Source organism: Berghia stephanieae, chromosome 7, assembly GCF_034508935.2.
Source record: "Berghia stephanieae isolate SIO BIC M18660-M18661 chromosome 7, UCSD_Bste_1.3, whole genome shotgun sequence".
In the NCBI taxonomy this organism is placed as follows: Eukaryota; Metazoa; Mollusca; class Gastropoda; order Nudibranchia; family Aeolidiidae; genus Berghia; species Berghia stephanieae.
The window spans coordinates 47,466,073-47,484,945 of record NC_088366.1 but is presented as its reverse complement, the minus strand read 5'-3'; the positions used below and the strand labels follow the sequence as shown (position 1 = coordinate 47,484,945).

The 18,873-nt window shown below is 34.8% G+C and overlaps 1 protein-coding gene across 1 annotated transcript; it reads left to right on the top strand.

Annotated features, from left to right (window-relative positions):
- The first annotated feature begins 1,906 nt into the window (after window positions 1–1,906).
- Window positions 1,907–8,538, top strand: LOC144977403 (divergent protein kinase domain 1C-like). Its single transcript, XM_078922581.1, has 3 exons — window positions 1,907–2,252; window positions 5,008–5,928; window positions 6,862–8,538. The coding sequence occupies exons 1-3, from the start codon at window positions 2,085–2,087 to the stop codon at window positions 7,075–7,077; spliced, it is 1,305 nt and encodes a 434-aa protein (XP_078778707.1). The 5' UTR covers window positions 1,907–2,084; the 3' UTR covers window positions 7,078–8,538.
- The last annotated feature ends 10,335 nt before the right edge of the window (window positions 8,539–18,873 follow it).

Genomic DNA, 18,873 nt, shown 5'->3' with positions numbered 1-18,873 from the left:
CTAGGGGTTGGTTGTGTGAGGAGTAAAGATAACACGGTCGTTATTGTGATAGTCTAACGAATGCATGAGGAGGGATTGGTAACATTATTTTGTCTTAATTGTATTGTATGAAGTATTTGCGAAAGCCTTAGATGATTGGTAAACATTTGAGTGTATTCCTCTTAGTTGTGACCTGCGCTTGTGTCTGGATGAGACTTTTAGGTGATCTCAAACTGAGTACTTTGACGGTGTGCTCTTGGAATCTACATCTGTTTCCTATTTGAACCAATTCCCCTTTGTCTTACCTTTTCTTTTGTGCTTTAATTGTAATTCTAGAACTTTTTACTTAGATTAAATAAACTTTGTTTTTGTATGTCTTATTTTGACTGTGGAACTAATACTTGTCATAGCAGACCTGCCTACTTGAAATAGGAAAATAAAAATCGCAGTTTTCAGGGCTAATAAAATCGTAGATATTTTAACTACCCTTTTAAAAAAATCACCGGAATTTTCGTCTGTTTTGATAGATATCAAATTTTAAAAGACGAGAAAAAAATGATTGGAAACGTAATAATGATGGTGATGGTGGTAGTGATAGTGGTAGCGGTGGTGGTAGTAGTAATGATGGTGGTGGTAGTAATGATGATGGTAATATTATTATTGCTATTATTATTATTATTATTATTATTATTATTATTATTATTATTATTATTATTATTATTATTATTATTATTATTATTATTATTATTATTATTATTATTATTATTATTATTATTATTGTACGTATTGGTGGTATTACTATTGTTGTATTTTTTTTTTTTTGTGGTTATTAATGGTATTAGTTTATTGTTTGGTTCCATTTACCATTTTTTTCCACTTTCATGTGTGTGGTCATCAAATTGTATGATTTATTGTCGAAAGCCTAAGATTGAATAACGTTTGTAATATCGTATGGTAACTATCATTGTCGACGACATCGTCGTTGTCATCACATCATCATCATCATCATCATCATTAACAACAACAACAACAACAACAATATTAACAACAAGTACTACAATAGCAATAAAAACAATATCAACATCATCATACAATTTTCGTCATCGTCTCCACTATTACTATTACCACTATTCCAACCACTACCACCACCGGCACAATCATTCTAACCACCAAGACAGCAGTAATAATTGATGCAATTTGAGCTCTGAATGAAACTCGAGTCATATCGCTGTGGTTGCTTCTCGATGAAAACTTTAATGTTACTACATACTACTGAAAACCAGTAATGTAACAGAAATATTAATCTCGCCGTTGAGGGATTAAAGCATCTCTTTAATTTTTCGAGTGAATGAAATGGACTTGTATTGTTTGTCAAGGTGTTGTCGCATTATGTCTCGTCGCTTTATTTTTTGTTGTATTCTCTTTCGTGATTCATTTTTGATTACGTTTGGAATAATTAAAATCTACTGGTATTGTCATTTCATTGTGAATGTGATTATTTGTGGTTGAAATATTATTTTTTAAAGGTAACAAAAAAATAATTAAAAAAAAATTTAATTTAAAAAAAATAAATAAATAAATAATAAATAAATAAATAAATATATATATATATATATTATATATATATATATATATATATATATATATATATATATATATCACCGAATCATCTTTGCCCCACCACTGTAAATAGGCTAGAACCGCCACTGGCTGCACTGCGGCTGATGCCTGGGTTATTCTAGTCTTCCCTTGGAATAGACTCTAAAATCAAATGTCCCCTGTGAGATGAATAAAGGGAATTTTATTTCTTTCTTTTTTTAAAAAAAAAAGCAGGTCCAGGTTAATAAACGATATTATTACGGTACGTAATAATTGAGATTTCTTTTTCACGCTTATCAGATAATGTAAACTGTTTACAACTGTATCTAGGTACAACGTCATCAATCAATACGAACGGTCCATCGTCACCATAGAGGCTTTGGTGTGTCAACAATTCCTCTGTCTTGACTCAAATTTTTGGGGGGCAAACACGACTAACATCCAACTATTCATCTATGCATTTTAAATGAATTTTTAGGTTGTCAATAACTGCACTTAACACGATAATGTGGATCGCTCCGCAAACCCTCTACCGCAACAAAAGGGTTGTGTTTGCCTTGCTGTTGACTTGCTCTGGATGGTTTATTTTTCGCCATCTTACAAAATCGGGTCTTGCCTCCCTAAAAGAAATGGAATGTTCACACACGGATTCTGAAGAGATGATAAAAGAATTAGTGAGTGACTTAATTAAGAATATAAGAGTCAGAAATACAGTACAGTTTTCTACCACCGTTACAACCGATCTCTGTCCTCTCTTCTATACTGTTTAATTTTACGGAATATTTTCACCGTACGGTGATAATAGCCTGACAGATTATTTTCACCGTATGTATTAGCCAATCAGAAGCCAGAATACTAACTGTATGTGCCTCAGCATCCAGATCATTAGAATTCGACCCGACATAATTTTCTAAAAAAAAATAAAAGAAAACGTTTGCCGAGAACAAGGGAGGCCTCCCGAAAGCTCCTCGTCATAGCATTTCTTTCAATCTGTATTTTCACTTTGAACCTTTTGTCAGACGTTTATTTATTCAGTTTGTCATCAGATATCTAGAACAAACCTTGATAGATTTGTGAAAGTTAAAAATGTCTTAATTTGACCATTGTTTTGATTCTCGGCCGCCATTTTGATTTGTGAGGTATTGTTTTGTTTTTTGTTTTTCTATTAGGGATAGCTAGAGGTCGTTTTTTTTTTCCTATTAGGAGTAGTTAAAGGTACTAGGTTGTATTTTTTCTTAGGAGCAAATATTTGGCACGATGAGCTTTCAGAAGGCTTGCCAAAGCTATAATAATACAGGCGGGATGGCGGATTCAGAATTGGTTACAGTTACCGATGAAGCTTTCCAATTTTGCAGTGGCAATAGGGTCTTGAACCCGTAACCTTTCTGGTACAACAACAACACCTGGCCGGGGAGAGCGTGGCTCTAAGGTATGAGTATGAGCTATTCACAACTCGAGAAAAAGTGATTTCAATCTCTATATCTATCTTGAGCCGCTACCCCTGACTTCTTGAGATCATGGGTTCAACACAGACAAATGCCGCGAAGTATGTTCGTTACCAAGATAACATTATCACCGCACGGTGAAAATAATGTGTCCACACCATTATATTGAATAAAGTCTCCCACACTTTTATCACCTTACAGTGAATATAGCCTTCCACACCGTTATCACCGTACGCTGAAAATAGTGTGTCAAGCTATTTTCACCGTACGGTGAAAATCGTCTCCCACACTATTATCACCGTACAGTGAATATAGCCTTCCACACCATTATAGTGAATATAGTCTCCCAAACTATTATCACGGTACACTGATTACAGCCTTCCACACTATTATCACCGTATGGTGAAAATAGTGTGTCAGGCTATTTTCACCGTACGGTGAAAATGGTCCACCAAGATATTACCGTACGGTGAAAAAAGTCTCCCACACTATTATCACCGTACGTTGAAACGTCCACCAAGATATTACCGTAAGGTGAAAGTCGTCCACCAAAATAATATGGGACGGTGAAAAAAGTCTCCCACACTATTATCACCGCACGGTGAAAATCGTCCACCAAGATATTACCGTACGGTGAAAAAAGTCTCCCACACTATTATCACCGTACGCTGAAAATTGTCCACCAAAATATTACGGGACGGTGAAAAAAGTCTCCCACACTATTATCAACACACGGTGAAAATGGTCCACCAAGATATTACTGTACAGTGAAAATAGTCTCCCACACACGGTCAGGTTATTATCACCGTACGGTGAAAATAGCGGCTTCCTTAATTTTATTATTAATTCAATTTCCAGGCCCAGACTGACCAGACACATGCTGAGTGACACGTCTTAGAGTGATACGATTTGATTACCAAGGAAACAATCTTTTAGTTGGAAAAAATGATATAAATTTGCATTCATACAGATTGGTCCCTTCCCACCTTCCCCACTCCTCTTACTTACTCTTATTTTACCTTTTTTTCTCTCAACATTCTGAAATAGGAATAATAACCCAAGCTTGCCAATTACTGCACGATGGATGTAGTAGTTTGAAAAATCCTGAAGTGAACTCATTACCTATGACGACAATCTCTTTGATTGTGAGTCAAGTACTCAACCAGGCAGTCAAATTCCCGCCTGTTTCGTCTTACTGCTCTCTGTGTTTTGAACATTTTTTATGGATACACAGTTTCAGACAGTATTTCTATATCAGTAATATTTCATGAATATATTACATATTCTATAATTAGAATCTATTTTGAACAATTTTATTTTCATCCGACTTGAATTTGTGATGTCGTGATTAAATTTCATGGTTAAAGTTAAAGCTACAGTTACAGAGCTTTTAATATTATTTATGCTGCACACAACCGCAGTGAATTGAGACTAATTAAAATTCTCTTTATTGATCCCCAAGTGAAAATTTTTCTTTTGGGTCTGCTCCAAGGGAAAACGAACAATCAATACATCACCCACAATGCAACATTTCAAAGTGAGCTTGGGCAAGGTGGCTTGCTTAAGGCCACACAGTGCAGCACATTATATTTTAATTCGGTTGGCTACCTGTTGAACGTGAAGCAAAGTCTGTACCGCAGTGCCACACTGCTGTGTCCAGATACAATCATAATATGCTAGATATATAATTGCATATCTAGGGGCAACGTGGCTCAGTGGTACAGTCTTTGCTTCATATCTGAAAGGTACCGAGTTCGATTACCCGCTCCGCTGTGTGGCCTTGAGCAAGTCACCTCTCTGTAGCTTAATTTGCGGCTCTAAAGACAAATTTCCCCTATGGGATGAATAAATGAAACTTTTATGATTTTATTAATTTATTTTTTAGACTGTTTATAAATATATTACAACTGTCCACAACAATTTGAAATTGCAAAGATAGCATGCATTTTATTTATTTATTTTTATCTATCTTTCTCTTTCATAGTGTTCTCTATACACCAAAGGGAAAGTAATCGGTGACAAGTGCGATGCAATGTGTAACAAGGGAAACATTCATTTCAAACGTTGCTTAAACTACAAAGGTGGCAAGCATGTAGTGCTTGTCAATTGTGTTGACTCTTGTGAGCGTGGCCAGACGGTTAACGCTGTTTTGAAAATGAATCACATCAAAGATAAAGATATGATAAAGCATTTTGATAAATTGGATCGAGAACTTTACGACATTTTCACATACATCAAAGTGTTTGATGGCAATGCACATCACGTGGACTATTGGATCGATGCCAAAATATTAGCGCACAAGACACGTGAAATGCTGAGGAATGAATTTGGCATGGTTGTTGATGATGGGGAAGATGTCTTTCAGCTCATGTGGGGAGAGGACCACAAAAATCTCATAGAAATGAACGATGATAATCCAGCGTATCCTATCAATTTTGTCAGAACTTTTTGGTCGTTATTAAACCAAAATGAATACAAGATTTCTGTTGTTTTTGAAAAGTACAAAATATTTCCCAGAATTTACGGTTCTTGTGGACCTGTTTACCTGAGTGAGTATGCTCCTTTTGATGAAAGACTAGATCGACGTATACAAAATTTTGAAATGATAAGTTGGAGGAAAAGGGTGTCCACAGCTATACATATCTTGAACATTGTTCATACAGCGGATAATATGAAAGCACCTCTTCATTTTTGTGATGTGAAAACACCTCATTTCGGCACTAATAGTGAGGGGGAGGTTAGGTTTACAGACTCAGATACAATTTTTACAAATGACACAATGACAACTTTATTCAAAACGACATCTTGCGTCTCGGACAAGGACTGTGCCTTCTTTGACTGTTGGGGAGTTTGTAACCAAGAGACTGAAACGTGTGAATCTTATCGCACCAACAATAATCTCCAGGTAAGCTGTGTATAAAATAGAATATAAGTTTTTGAGAACTTGAATCATTTTTTTTCTTCTTCTTCTTCTTCTTCTTCTTCTTCTTCTTCTTCTTCTTCTTCTTCTTCTTCTTCTTCTTCTTCTTCTTCTTCTTCTTCTTCTTCTTCTTCTTCTTCTTCTTCTTCTTCTTCTTCTTCTTTTCTTCTTCTTCTTCTTCTTCTTCTTCTTCTTCTTCTTCTTCTTCTTCTTTTCTTCTTCTTCTTCTTCTTCTTCTTCTTCTTCTTCTTCTTCTTCTTCCTCTTCTTCTTCTTCTTCGTCTTCTTCGTCTTCTTCTTCTTCTTCTTCTTCTTCTTCTTCTTCTTTGTATTTCAGATAGCCAATGCCATTATGCTGACAACAAGCATTGTGCAATGTTGTATGTGCACCTAATGGTCAGGATTTTTTCATGACTCTGTGCTGTCACTATTTTTTATGGCCGATTGTTCCAATAATGTGTGATTTATAGAAAAAAGTTACTTGTATTTGCCAAGGAGTGGACCTGTGTTTCGGTTCATCCAATGCAATAAATCACTTTAGGCAGTTCAAACCCATCTTCATTAACATTCCCAAGTTTTTGGGTTTTTTTTCTGTTTTTTGTTTTGTTTTACTGCTATGTTGTTTTCTGCTGAGTTTTGATCTGAGCCTGTTGTTATTTTCTTTCTTTTTAAATTTTTAAATTTTTTGAATTACGATTTTGACGGTTAGTGATGGTCTTAAAAGTGTGGTTAATTTAAAACCAGACCAATCACATTTTATCATAGTGTGTATCAACCACAAATATGTGGCATAGAATGTTTTAGTCTTTGGTAAATCCACTGAACAAGTTTTTAAAAATCCACGTAGATACTTTTTACCATCTTTATTTCTACTCCTACCTTGCATAATAATAAAAAATCTTTCTTTCATTTTTTCCAGTGTGTTTGTTCTAGTATATTGGAGGATAAAAAAGAGAATGTTTACGAAGGGATCCTTGCCAACCCACCCAAAGCTGTGATGAAGAACCTCCAAAGTTTGTTGAAGGAGTGTGCTCACAGTGTTACGGAACAGATGGGAAAGGTTGCCTTTAAGAGGCCATCAGTTGACTTGCTGAATAAATTGACGAATGTGCTATTGGACAGCTTAGAATATTGATGGCAGCGAGACTTTATAATTCAAACACATCAAAAGCCTTTTTCGTCTAAGAGATTTACCTATTCTTGCGTGTTGGAGGTACGCCAAATATTTATTTTCAATTTTATTTATCATGCATTTATCCATTTCTCATTATGCAACTGTTGCTGCTGGAAGCTCCACCAGAAGTAACAATAATAAAATGTAATAGAAGCTTCAATTTCATTCACTAGGATAGATGATATGGATGTTTCAGGTTTTTCTCTTGTCAACAAAATATGACGAATGAAACAGCAATGTCTCAATCGTCTGTATTATCTCATTCATCGTGTTTTGTTTACCAAGGGGAAACCTGTAACATCCGCACCATCTGTCTTTGTTAATTAAAATGAAGCTTCTATATTCCCTTTTATTAGTGTTACTTCATTTTTCCACACCATGATAAATCTAACAAATGTGTCGAGTAAAAAAATTTCTGACTTAGGATCCGTGGATTTCCTGTCCCATCATTGTAAGGTTTGTCTGCCTTGTCAGTGCCATCCTCTCATCTCATATTTGTCACTGTTTTGTTGACAAAGGGGAAACCTGAAACGTCCACACACCATTTGTCTTGATAAGTGAAATCAAAGCATCCACACCATTTTGTGAATGCTATTATAATATAGTCCTTTACAAAATAAACTAGACAGTTTTATTCCGCTAATAATTCAATACTTCTTGGAACAAATACAATGGCATATACATATTTGAAAACTAGACAAAACTAGTTTCCTTTTGGTGTATGATTTATTTGTGTAAACTGTTGAAAAGTTGCATCTATTGAAACTTAAATAATTTTGATGCACATGTAACTTTTGTTCCGACCTGTTTGGCAGTCTGAATTTGCTCCTCACTTGTGCCAATAAAGACATATGATTTATCAACAGAAAGAAAAAATTGGTCTACTTTTTAAAGATATGTACCATGTACCATTATGTTTTCTCTTATGTGAGATAATAGCAAATACAAACTGTCTAATTTCTGTTGTAAAGGAACATATAAATATAAATACTATTTTTTAAAAATTTATTTATTGTTGAATATGACTGCATAACACGGTCTTGTGTAACTTACATGTGACCAATCACCTTTAAACAGTGTGATGTTGGAATGATTTAAATGTGGAAAATATAAAACTTAGGTCAAGTTTGTAGGTTTGTGTTATTTGGTCATTGAACGGATGGCGCTCATTAAACTGAAATTGACAGATCCTAAAACTAAGTACGAAAGGAAGCAGCAAGCTTATTTCTTTCTTATCCTCTAGAATACTCACACAAAACAAACAAAAAACCCCAAGAAACGTGCAGCATGTCTCACTGTTGGCAGTCAAAAGTGATAAATAAAATGAATATAACAGCTTTAAAAACAAACAAAAAAAGAACACAATACCAAACATGGAATGTTTCAGGCTCAAAACCCTTCTTCAGCCAACAACAAACAAAACCAATGAAAACAAAATATTACTTTTAAAAAAAAGGATGTGCCAGGAATTTCTATGAGCATTTCACCTAAATGCATAGCATCAATAATAGATGCCTGGATGCAATGTTTAATTATTTTTTTTTAAATGTTTAACTTATTTTAAATTCTGTATATTATGACTACAAGCCTTATATCATGGTCAAACATGCGGCAATGTGGTCTTGTGGTATGACACTCGCTTTCGGATCGGAATGTCCTGGGTTCGAGCCTCACTCTGCGCATAGTTGAGTCCTTGGAAAAGACTCTTTACTCACATTCTCTCACCGTACTCAGGTGTAAAATGTGTACCTGGCCATCAACAGCGTTGTCTCTGAAAAGTTGTAAAGTTGTAATTTTGCCTAACAGGCGTCATGTCTCGTTCTACATGTTGCATGTTGCTGTTGGTCAGGGACCCTTTGTAAATCACTTTGAGCACATTTGGTGGATATTGCGCTATATAAAAGCTCTAGTTTTTGGGGTTTTTAAATTTATTTTTTTTAAATGAAGTCATTTTGTATTTTATTTTGAGATTGTCTCGAAGTTGCAATACTCAATTAAACCTATTTTTAGCCTATATCTATTTTGTAATAAGCTTTTATTTTCAGCTTTTTATTCAGGATGTTTACGTTTTTGACCTTTGTAAGGTCATGGTTCATATTGTAAATTAAATGTTGTCATGACATCCAGACCAGCCTGGAAATGGAATTCATATGAATATCATTCATTCTCATCTCCTTTTTTTTACGACATATCACCTGTAAGCAATATTAGTTTTCTATGTAATGATACGAATCTGCTAGAAGCCGTGGACTATGATTTACTATGATTTAAAGCATAATGGACAAGAATAAATATGACAGCTTCAAATTATAAGAACAAAATACCAAACACAGAACGATTTGGCTTCAAAACCCTTCTTCAGCCATTGCTTAAAAACCAAACTAGTTGTCGATCTGATTTTTAAGTAATGTATTTATGTTTTCATGTGTTTTTTTTTTTGGTTTTTTTTTTTTGTTTTTTGGGGTTGTTGGCTGAAGAAGCACTTTGAGCCCGAAACATTCTGTGTTTGGTATTATGTTCTTTTAAAAAAATTTTTTGAAGCTGTTATATTCATTCTTGTTCATTGGTTTTGTATGTAATACTCTTTGAGTGAGTGCTTTTGCATTTCCTAACAAAATTTGTGATATTTTTAAGAGTGATTTTTAACCAATACTAAGTAGGTATTCAAACTCGTATGATCAGTTCATAAACGGTCAGTTCAGCGGACAAGTGGACCATTTTCATGCAGTATAAAAACTGTCTTTAACTAAATATTAAAAACGATGTTAAGCCATTTTATTTATATAAAGATGATTTATTTTATAAGATTAAAAGGTTAATTATGAAACCGTGACATTATGGGCTGAATAAAACTTGGCTTGGATATTTTTTCAACAGCTGAGGAAAAGTGAGCACAAGAGTTTTAAAATTTTATTTGATAATCCACTTGTCCTTTGCACAACCCAGATCGGTTAAGATATGTGTATTGTGCTTGGTTGGTGTTTTGTAGATAAAGATCTGAAACAGTTTGTCATGAAACAGTGCCAGACAAAGCCGAGAACAACTAGACAAACAATGACCGTCATGCATTCAAAGAAAAAAAAAGACAGATCTTAAAACACAAATCTGCAAACTCAAACATCTTTAAATTCTTTTGTACACTATCAAAGACTGGAATATTCTTCCCAAATCATGTGTGAACACAACAAACTTTAAAAAAAAAAAAAAAATAATAAATAAATAAATTGAGCTTTTCTATAGCACTATAGACACTGAACGTGCTCAAAGTGATTCACAAAGGGTCCCTGGCCAACAGCAACAGATATAATATGTATATAACACATAATACGTATCTAGAACGAAACATCATGCCTGTCAGGCAATATTACAATTTTTTTTCCAACACTGTTAATGGTCAGATACTCATTTTACACCTGAGTATGTTGAGAGAATGTGAGTAAAGAACCTTTTCCAAGGACTCAACTATGCGCAGAGCGAGGCTTGAACCCAGGACCTTCCAATCCAAAAGCGAGTGTCATACCGCAAGACCACATAGCTGCATACACCTTCAAACGAAGATTATCAAAATTCTTCAGCCTAAACTCCAACAAAGGCTATCACCACATTCAACAACTCTCTCCGCCCTCGAAAACAAATATTTTTATTTATTTATTTATTTTTTTTTAGCTTTTTTATATTGCAATATCCACTAAACATGCTCAAAGCGCTTTACAAAGGGTCCCTGACCAACAGCAACAAGTAACATGTAGAATGAGACATGACGCCTGTTAGGCGATATTACAATTTTTTCAGACAGAGACAATTCTGTTAATGGCCAGGTACTCATTTTACAACTGTGTATGGTGAGAGAATGTGAGTAAAGAGCCTTTTCCAAGGACTCAACTATGCGGCGAGCATTTTATGACACTTTGTTACTGACTCTATAGTTTATGTACATTAAATCTCAGACCAATCTATATTTTTTTAGAAGAAACTCAGAATTTAGTCGACTTTGAGTAAAATTCAGATTCAGATAAATATTTTTTTTAATGTAAAAAAAATTAGCTTTATACAGTGCAATATCCACTAAATGTGCTCAATGCGCTTTACAAGGTGTCCCTGGTCAACAGCAACATTTAACATGTAGGACGGGGCATGCCGCCTGTTGTACAAGAAAAAAACCTTTCCAAAAAAATTCAGCCTGACTCAACTGGGGATCAGACCTCAGTAATCAGGTCTCAGGTTCAATCCCCACGAGGTTGGCTGATTTTTTTTTTGTCTGGCACTGTTTCATACACAGTTTTTCATATCTTTATCCTTCACCAGTGCCTGCTCCCTAATTTGTCACTTTGATATTTTTGTGAATGTTTGCCCATATTTATTAATGGTTGTATTGATTTTTTTTTTTAATGTCTAGAGCTGATGAAAATGCATCGCCTGATATTGCAGATGTTTTTGTTTTATTATTTGGATATTTTCCTTTTACCTTTGATATTATTATTCTTTATATTGAAATGGTTCAAAATGATAATATGTGTCAACTCATCTCAAAATGGTATTATTTATTATTTATTTTCCATTGTATATTTTGATTATTCTATGTGATTTTTAAAAACAATTTTCTAAACTAAATTTTTAAAAAATTATTTGTTCGATTGCATTCTAAACAATCAAAAAGCTTTTTGCTTTTTACAGCTTTATATAAAAATCGACGATAGATCATTCTCGAAACTTCTATCTGTTGTACTGTGTAGGCATTCAGATCATCACTCTGCTTTGGTGGGAATCAGATACAGAAAACTTTCATACGATTAACAAACTATTTACATTCCAATAGTTTCATTCCCAAAAAGCCATTCTAAATTATCCACGAATTTTACTGGAGTAATGAATAATGTATTACATCTATCTGCAACCGGAAATTCTGAGGTTCTGGGTGGGGTTCCTGGCCTCCCATAGTGGGGCAGGGAGGCACTTTCTGTGTCATCTATCCGCTTGTCTTCCAACTCACTCTCTGTCTTTGTCTTGGAATGAGATAACTTTGTTTTGTCCTGGATACTCTAACTGAGAGGGAAACAGTCAAGTGTATAGTTAGTTTTGGGAGATGATATTTTTTACCTTGTAAAACGCTCTCTGTTATGCACGGTATTATGTTTTCTTTATATTATATACGATTTGTAAAACATTTGAGTGTATTCCTCTTAGTTGGGACCTGTGCTTGTGTCTGGATGAGACTTTTAGTGATCTCAAACTAAGTACTTTGATAGTGTGCTCTTGGAATCTACACCTGTTTCCTGTTTGAACCAATTCCCCTTTGTCTTACCTTTTCTTGGGTGCTTTAATTGTAATTCTAGAACTTTTTACTATCCCATTTTCTTCGTTTTTACTGGCGCTGATATGACCTTAATGTGTTGCAAGTGCCGTAAAACCCTTAAAAACAAAACAACAAACAAATTTTGAGGTTCGATCCCCACAGTTTAGGAACACATTTTTTTTTATGTGTCACTGTATCATATTTTTTTTTTTTAAGTTTATCTTGCACTTCCTCAGTTTTTATCAATAATTTTTCAATATTGTTTGTCCTGTCATGAACAAAAGATACACAACTCACATTCCACTTCATTGTCATATTTTGATATGGCTGCATCTGTATTGAACCTTGTGTTACCTTTGATTGGCCTAGAGGCCGACTACTTATTTACAAGTCTGCTAACCTAAATTGCTATTTTAAAAAATAAACCAAAAAAAAAAAAACAACTTTCAAACTAATGCGAAATAGCCTCCCTTGGTGGTATCTTCTGACTTCCCATGGATGGGTGGAGAATTCACTTGCCATGGCTTCTTCCACCCCCCCCCCTTCCCCTCCCCCCACACACATATTATAGTTTCCCTTTTGATTTTACATTTTGTCTTTGTTCCGGATTGATTGCTCGTATTTTCCCCCTGGTTTCCCCCTGTCGGAGCCCTTAGCTGGGTGGGAGCCAGTCTCATGTATAGAGCCTTTTTTTAGAGAGATGATATTTTTCCCTCCGTAAGTCATCTCTCTGTTGTTTACTTTTGCAGTTGTTAGTTTTGAATATATAAATTTGAAAGTGTCTTTCTTTGTGTGATCTTTTGCTTGTGCCTGGAAGGGAAAATTATGTATTGTCAGCCAGAATAGGCACATCAATGGAATCCCCTGTTCCATATTTGTATCAGTCCTCTTTGTCTTACTTATTCTTTGATGATTATAATTTCAGATCTTTTTACGTATATCAACTTTCATGTTACTGGCGCTGAAATAACCTATTAGTGTTGCTAGCGCCCAAAACTCCATAAAAACATTTTAAAAAAGAAAACAAAGCAAACACCCCCCCCCCCCCCCCAAAAAAAAAAAATCAGTGCCAAACTAGTCTTGACACACTCGTAACCTGAAAGAAATTGTTCTTGGAAGTCGTATTTATCTGCATCGTTGTTTTTCGTTAAGCATAGTCTGTGTCCTGATAGGCAGCATTGATCGTTGAAAGTTCTGGTCACAACGTTGTGTTTTTGAGTAAGGCATTTTACTTACCTTACCCCACTCGACTCAAGTGTTAACGAGTACCTAGCCATAGGCAGTGATGGGTATTGGAAGAATATTAGTACAAAAAGGACGCCTAACAGGCAACTGGTACTGTATGAAATGGAAATATGGTTCCATGTGGCCTGCTGGGGGGGGGGGGAAGTGAAATACTGTGAAGCGCATTAAGCATGGTGAATCTTTGGAAATGCACCATATTATATAATCAATGTTCATATTGCTTTTAACTTTTATTCACTACATTGAAGTTCAACGTTCAGTTTTGTTTTTACTTGCCATGAAAACTAAATGAGCTCAGTTGTTCAGTTCATTTAGGGCTCCATCTTTTAAAATTTATTTTTGTCACGATTATTATTAAAAACTGTTTTTATTTCTGAGTCACTGGTCACAAAATGTACAAAAAATTACCTACATAATATATGTGTTCACATTTTTTTCTAAGAATAGCCAAAATCGCAATCGTAGATCTACGTACCTGAAATTGGAAAAAAAAATCGTAATTATCAGGAATTATAACGCAGTAGACATTATAACTACTTTTAAAAATTACCATTTTGTGTTTTAATACATTGAAGTAATGCTTTAGACTCCTTTATATACTAGCTCTGACAACAAAACTTTGTTTTTAAGAAGTTTATTGAATTAAAGATCTTTATATAATTGTCAATTAGGACCCAAAAATTCGTATTTCAATTAAATTTCCGTATTAGTTGGCAGGTCTGCAACCAGTCAAATTATTCAGCTTCACCCATGGGTATGTGTATAACTTTCATAAAGAAAGCAGAGTATGTATTGACATTTATTAAGAAATATTCAATCATTGGAAAACAACAAATCATTTGATCAATGACTCGTTTGGACGACAACCTGAATATATAGGTCTTTCCCATTGGGATAAATGAATCGCTTTATATTTGTATAAAACATTGTACTGGGTAAGCTGTGTAGCCATTGATGGAAAGAGATTGTTGTAAAATTCCAGTAATAGTAATAATATTAATAATAATATTGTTTTTCAACCATAATGCTCAAACCTTGATCATTGATATAATTTTAAACACTTTTTACTTGCCATTATCCTATTAAAGCCTGTGAATCTATACTGTGGGATTTAGATTGTACACATATTTATTAAAACTTATATGCATATATATATATATATATATATTATATATATATATATATATATATATATATATATATATATATATATATATATATATTTATATTATATATATATATATATATATATATATATATATATATATATATATATATATATATATATATATATATATATTATATATATATATTATATATATATATATGTATGAGATTTCCAACCTTGTGATTTTTTATTTATTAACTTGTACCTAATGCAGGACTACACCTCTTGCGAATTTACACAAACTGTGCTGTTTCATCTAACTCTAACCGAGGTCAAAGTGATACGAAGCTGTCAGCTGTAAAAAGTAATAAACAAAAGTTATTATAACAACTTTAAAAACGAACAAAATATCAAACACAGAACGTTTCAGGCTCAAACCCCTTCTTCAGCCAACAACAAAAAAACAAAAACATTCATTTTTTTAAATAATGTATTTGTTTTCATTTTTGTTGTTATTGTTGTGGCTGAAGAAGAGTTTTGAGCCCGAAACGTTCACTGTTTGGTATTGGATTTGGGAGATTATTTTTTTCCCTTGTAAATCATCCCTCTGTTCCTGTTATGTTTTCTGTTTTGGATATACGACTGGGTGGGGTTCCCGACCTCCCATAGTGGCCAGGGAGGTACTTTATGTATCTTCTATCCCCCTGTATCTGTTTACCAATTGCCTTCTGTCTTTGTCTTGAAATGAGTTTACTTAGTTTTGTTCTGGCCTTGGCTGGAAGGGAAACAGCCAAATGTATAGTTACAGTTTTGGGAGAGATTTTTTTTCCTTGTAAATAATCTGTCTGTATGTACTGCAATTTTTCAATTCTTTACATATCCATTTGAGTGTATTCCCCTTAGACTCTTAGTCTTAGTTGTGTGCTCTTGGAATCTACATCTGTTCCCTATTTCAACCATTCCCTCTTGTCTTACTTTTTCCTCAAGTCCTTTTAATTATACATCTAGAATGTTTTTACTATCCAATTTTTTTCCTTTGAACTGGCGCTGATATGACCCAAATGTGTTGCAAGCGCCGTAAAACCCTTAAAAACAAGAAACTACAGATTTTTAGGTGATCCCAAACTAAGTACACTGATAGTGTGCTCTTGGAATCTACATCTGTTGCCTATTTGAACCACCCCTAACCAAGTACACTGATAGTGTGCTCTTGGAATATACATCTGTTGCCTATTTGAACCAGCCCTAAGTACACTGATACTGTGCTCTTGGAATCTACATCTGTTGCCTATTTGAACCAGTCTTCTTTGTTATACTTTTTCTTGGGTATCTTTAATTGCAATTCTAGAATTTTTTCACTATCCCATTTTCTTCCTTTTTGCTGGTGCTGAAATGACCTAAATGTGTCGCTGCGCTGTAAAACTCTCAAAAACAATCAATTTTATGTCAGTGCCTGCTCCCTAATTTGTGACTTTGATATCTTCAAAATAAAATATTGAGCTTCTCTGAAGTCTTCGTCCTCATCCTTTCTTCTTCACTGTTGTCTTTAGTGATGCTAACGAGGGTTCAAAACCCAAGAAGCAAGCATTTGTATGGCGCAATATCCACTTAAGTGTTCAAAGCACTTCACAAGGGCTCCCAAGCCAAAAGCAACATTTACCATGGAGGACGAGATATGACATGTTAGGCAATATTATAATTGATTTTTCGGACAGTCAGGTACTCATTATACTCCTGAGGATGGCGAGAGATTGTGAGTAAAGAGCCTCATCCAAGGATTCTATTATGCGTCGCTTAGAGCGAAACTAAAACCAAGGACTTTCATTTTTTTGAAGACAAGTGTAAGACCACAAGACCATATAGTAGCACAAGAGAGAGCATGTCTGTAGACTAACATACCTGCCTACTTTTACGGATCGTCCGTAATTGTTACGGAAATTAGGTAACAATTTCGGACATACGGAAATGGAGGAATTATTACGGATTTTGATTTCACAGCAATTTAGTTGTAGCATTAGAGAGAAAAAAAAACAATTATTTTTTTCTTTTAAGTTCCTGCAGTTATCAATGAAAGAAAAAAAAATGTCCCCCTTAAAGTTATAAAGGCTACTGCTCAGTTCACGCCCATGATAGCTAAGTCGATTGCCAGCATGTAATGGTGGAGGTCAACATTTATTTTACCTATAGAAGGTTGTAGATACGCAGTTTTTTAGTTTTTTTAAAGTTTTTTTTGTTGTTGTTAATTGGTGGAGTATTACTAAAATTGTACCATATACACTGTATTACTGATGAATTTTGTGTTGGCTACTGATTTCGAAATTTTCAAGTAGACAGGTATGGACTAATGAAGAATCCAAAGTCAGCCTACGGGAATGGAACTGACTACTACTACTACAACTACTACTATGGAACCATTCATTTAAATATTTTCTTGCTGATACAAATGAGATACGTAAAAGATGTTACCAGTAGTGTCCACAGGCAAGGTTACTCATGGACTTTTCAAAATGACGTAAAAGTTGCAGTATGAACCTTGAAGAAATATATTAATATTATAGACCATGCCTTCTTTAAGCACGCCCTCATCAAGCACATTTCGGACTCCACCTTGCTGAATGACTCTTACCAAATTTTTGCTATATAAACTACACGCCTTTAAGCACGGCAACTTTGGCCTCGGGCATGCTTCATTACAAAACTCCATCTGATTCTGATTGTTAAGTGTTATTGTATCCGCTCCCTTTTAATTCATGGACGGTGAAGTTGACAAAAATGTGTTGCAAAGGAAGCAACCCCTAGTGGAGGTGGAAGAGAAGGAAGACGACGAAGTATAAGTAGTGACCAAGATGCTGTCCTCCTCGGAGCTGTTTCAAAGCTTGAACACTAGGCGTGTTTAAATAGAATCGACTGGTCAAACATCTCATACGAAATTTGAAGCAATTACAAGAATTGTGCACCAGAGCAATGTTTCACATCGCAAGCAAAGCTCAATTAAGACGGATCCTCCCAAATACCAACATTCTCCTCAATGACAAATTACTCCATGCATTTCAGTGTCTTTATTGAATTTTTAGGGATACAAAAATAAAACTAAAGAAATCAAAAACAAAACCCACTATGACGGGTAACGATAAATGATGCAGTAACATCACGCAGTGTCATGCGATCATGACTGACCACTTAAGGGAAATAATGCATGAAATTTTCTTGTTTGTTTTTGTTTTTAATGGTTTTACGGTGCTTGCAACACATTTAGGTTATATCAGCGCCAGTAAAAAGGAAGAGAATGCGATAGTAAAAAGTTCTAGAATTACAATTAAAGCAACCAAGAAAAAGTAAGTCAAAGGGGAATTGAGAACAAACAGGGCTCAGATGTAGATTCCAAGAGCATACCACCAATGTACTTAGTTTGAAATCACCTACAAGTCTCATCCAGACACAAGCACAAAATCCAACAAAGAGGAACACACTCAAATGCTTACATTATACATTCAAAATAAAAATAATAATACATAACAGAGAGATGATTTACAAGGAAAAAAATATCATCTCCCAAAACAATAACTATGCATTTGACTGTTTCCCTCCCAGCTAGGATTCCGGCCAGTGCCAGGACAAAACCAAGTAATCTCATTCCGAGACAAAGACAGAAAGCATGTTGGATAACAGATAAAGGGGGATAGAAGACACAGTTTGTACCTCCCTGCCCGCTATGGGAGGTCAGGATCCCCACCCAGTGAAATTTTCTTAACAAGGGTCCCGAGCCAACAGCAACACATAACATGTAGAACGAGACAGGACGCCTGTTAGGAGATATTAAAATGTTTTCCGACAGAGAAAACGCTGTTAACGGCCAGGTACTCATTTTACAACTGAGTACAATGTGAGAATGTGAGTAAAGTGTTTTTTCCAATGACTCAACTATGCGCAGAGCGAGAAAGCAAGTGTCATATGACAAGACCACATAGCCCCATGTCTACTTTGAATTAAAGCAAGCTTCAGCATTGGTAGACATGCCCAAGTCTCCACCTGTGATTGAAGTAGGCGTCATGGACTGCAGCAGTAACATTGTGAAGCTTCCATTTGAATTATCTTAATTTAATTTTGACTT

What these genes read in the sequence shown, in the direction of transcription:
- LOC144977403 (XM_078922581.1), top strand. Translation starts at nt 2,085, where the DNA reads ATGTGGATCGCTCCGCAAACCCTCTACCGCAACAAAAGGGTTGTGTTT. An exon ending in AAGAGATGATAAAAGAATTA is followed by an intron (nt 2,253 to 5,007) that starts GTGAGTGACTTA and finishes TCTCTTTCATAG; the next exon opens with TGTTCTCTATACACCAAAGG. An exon ending in GCACCAACAATAATCTCCAG is followed by an intron (nt 5,929 to 6,861) that starts GTAAGCTGTGTA and finishes CATTTTTTCCAG; the next exon opens with TGTGTTTGTTCTAGTATATT.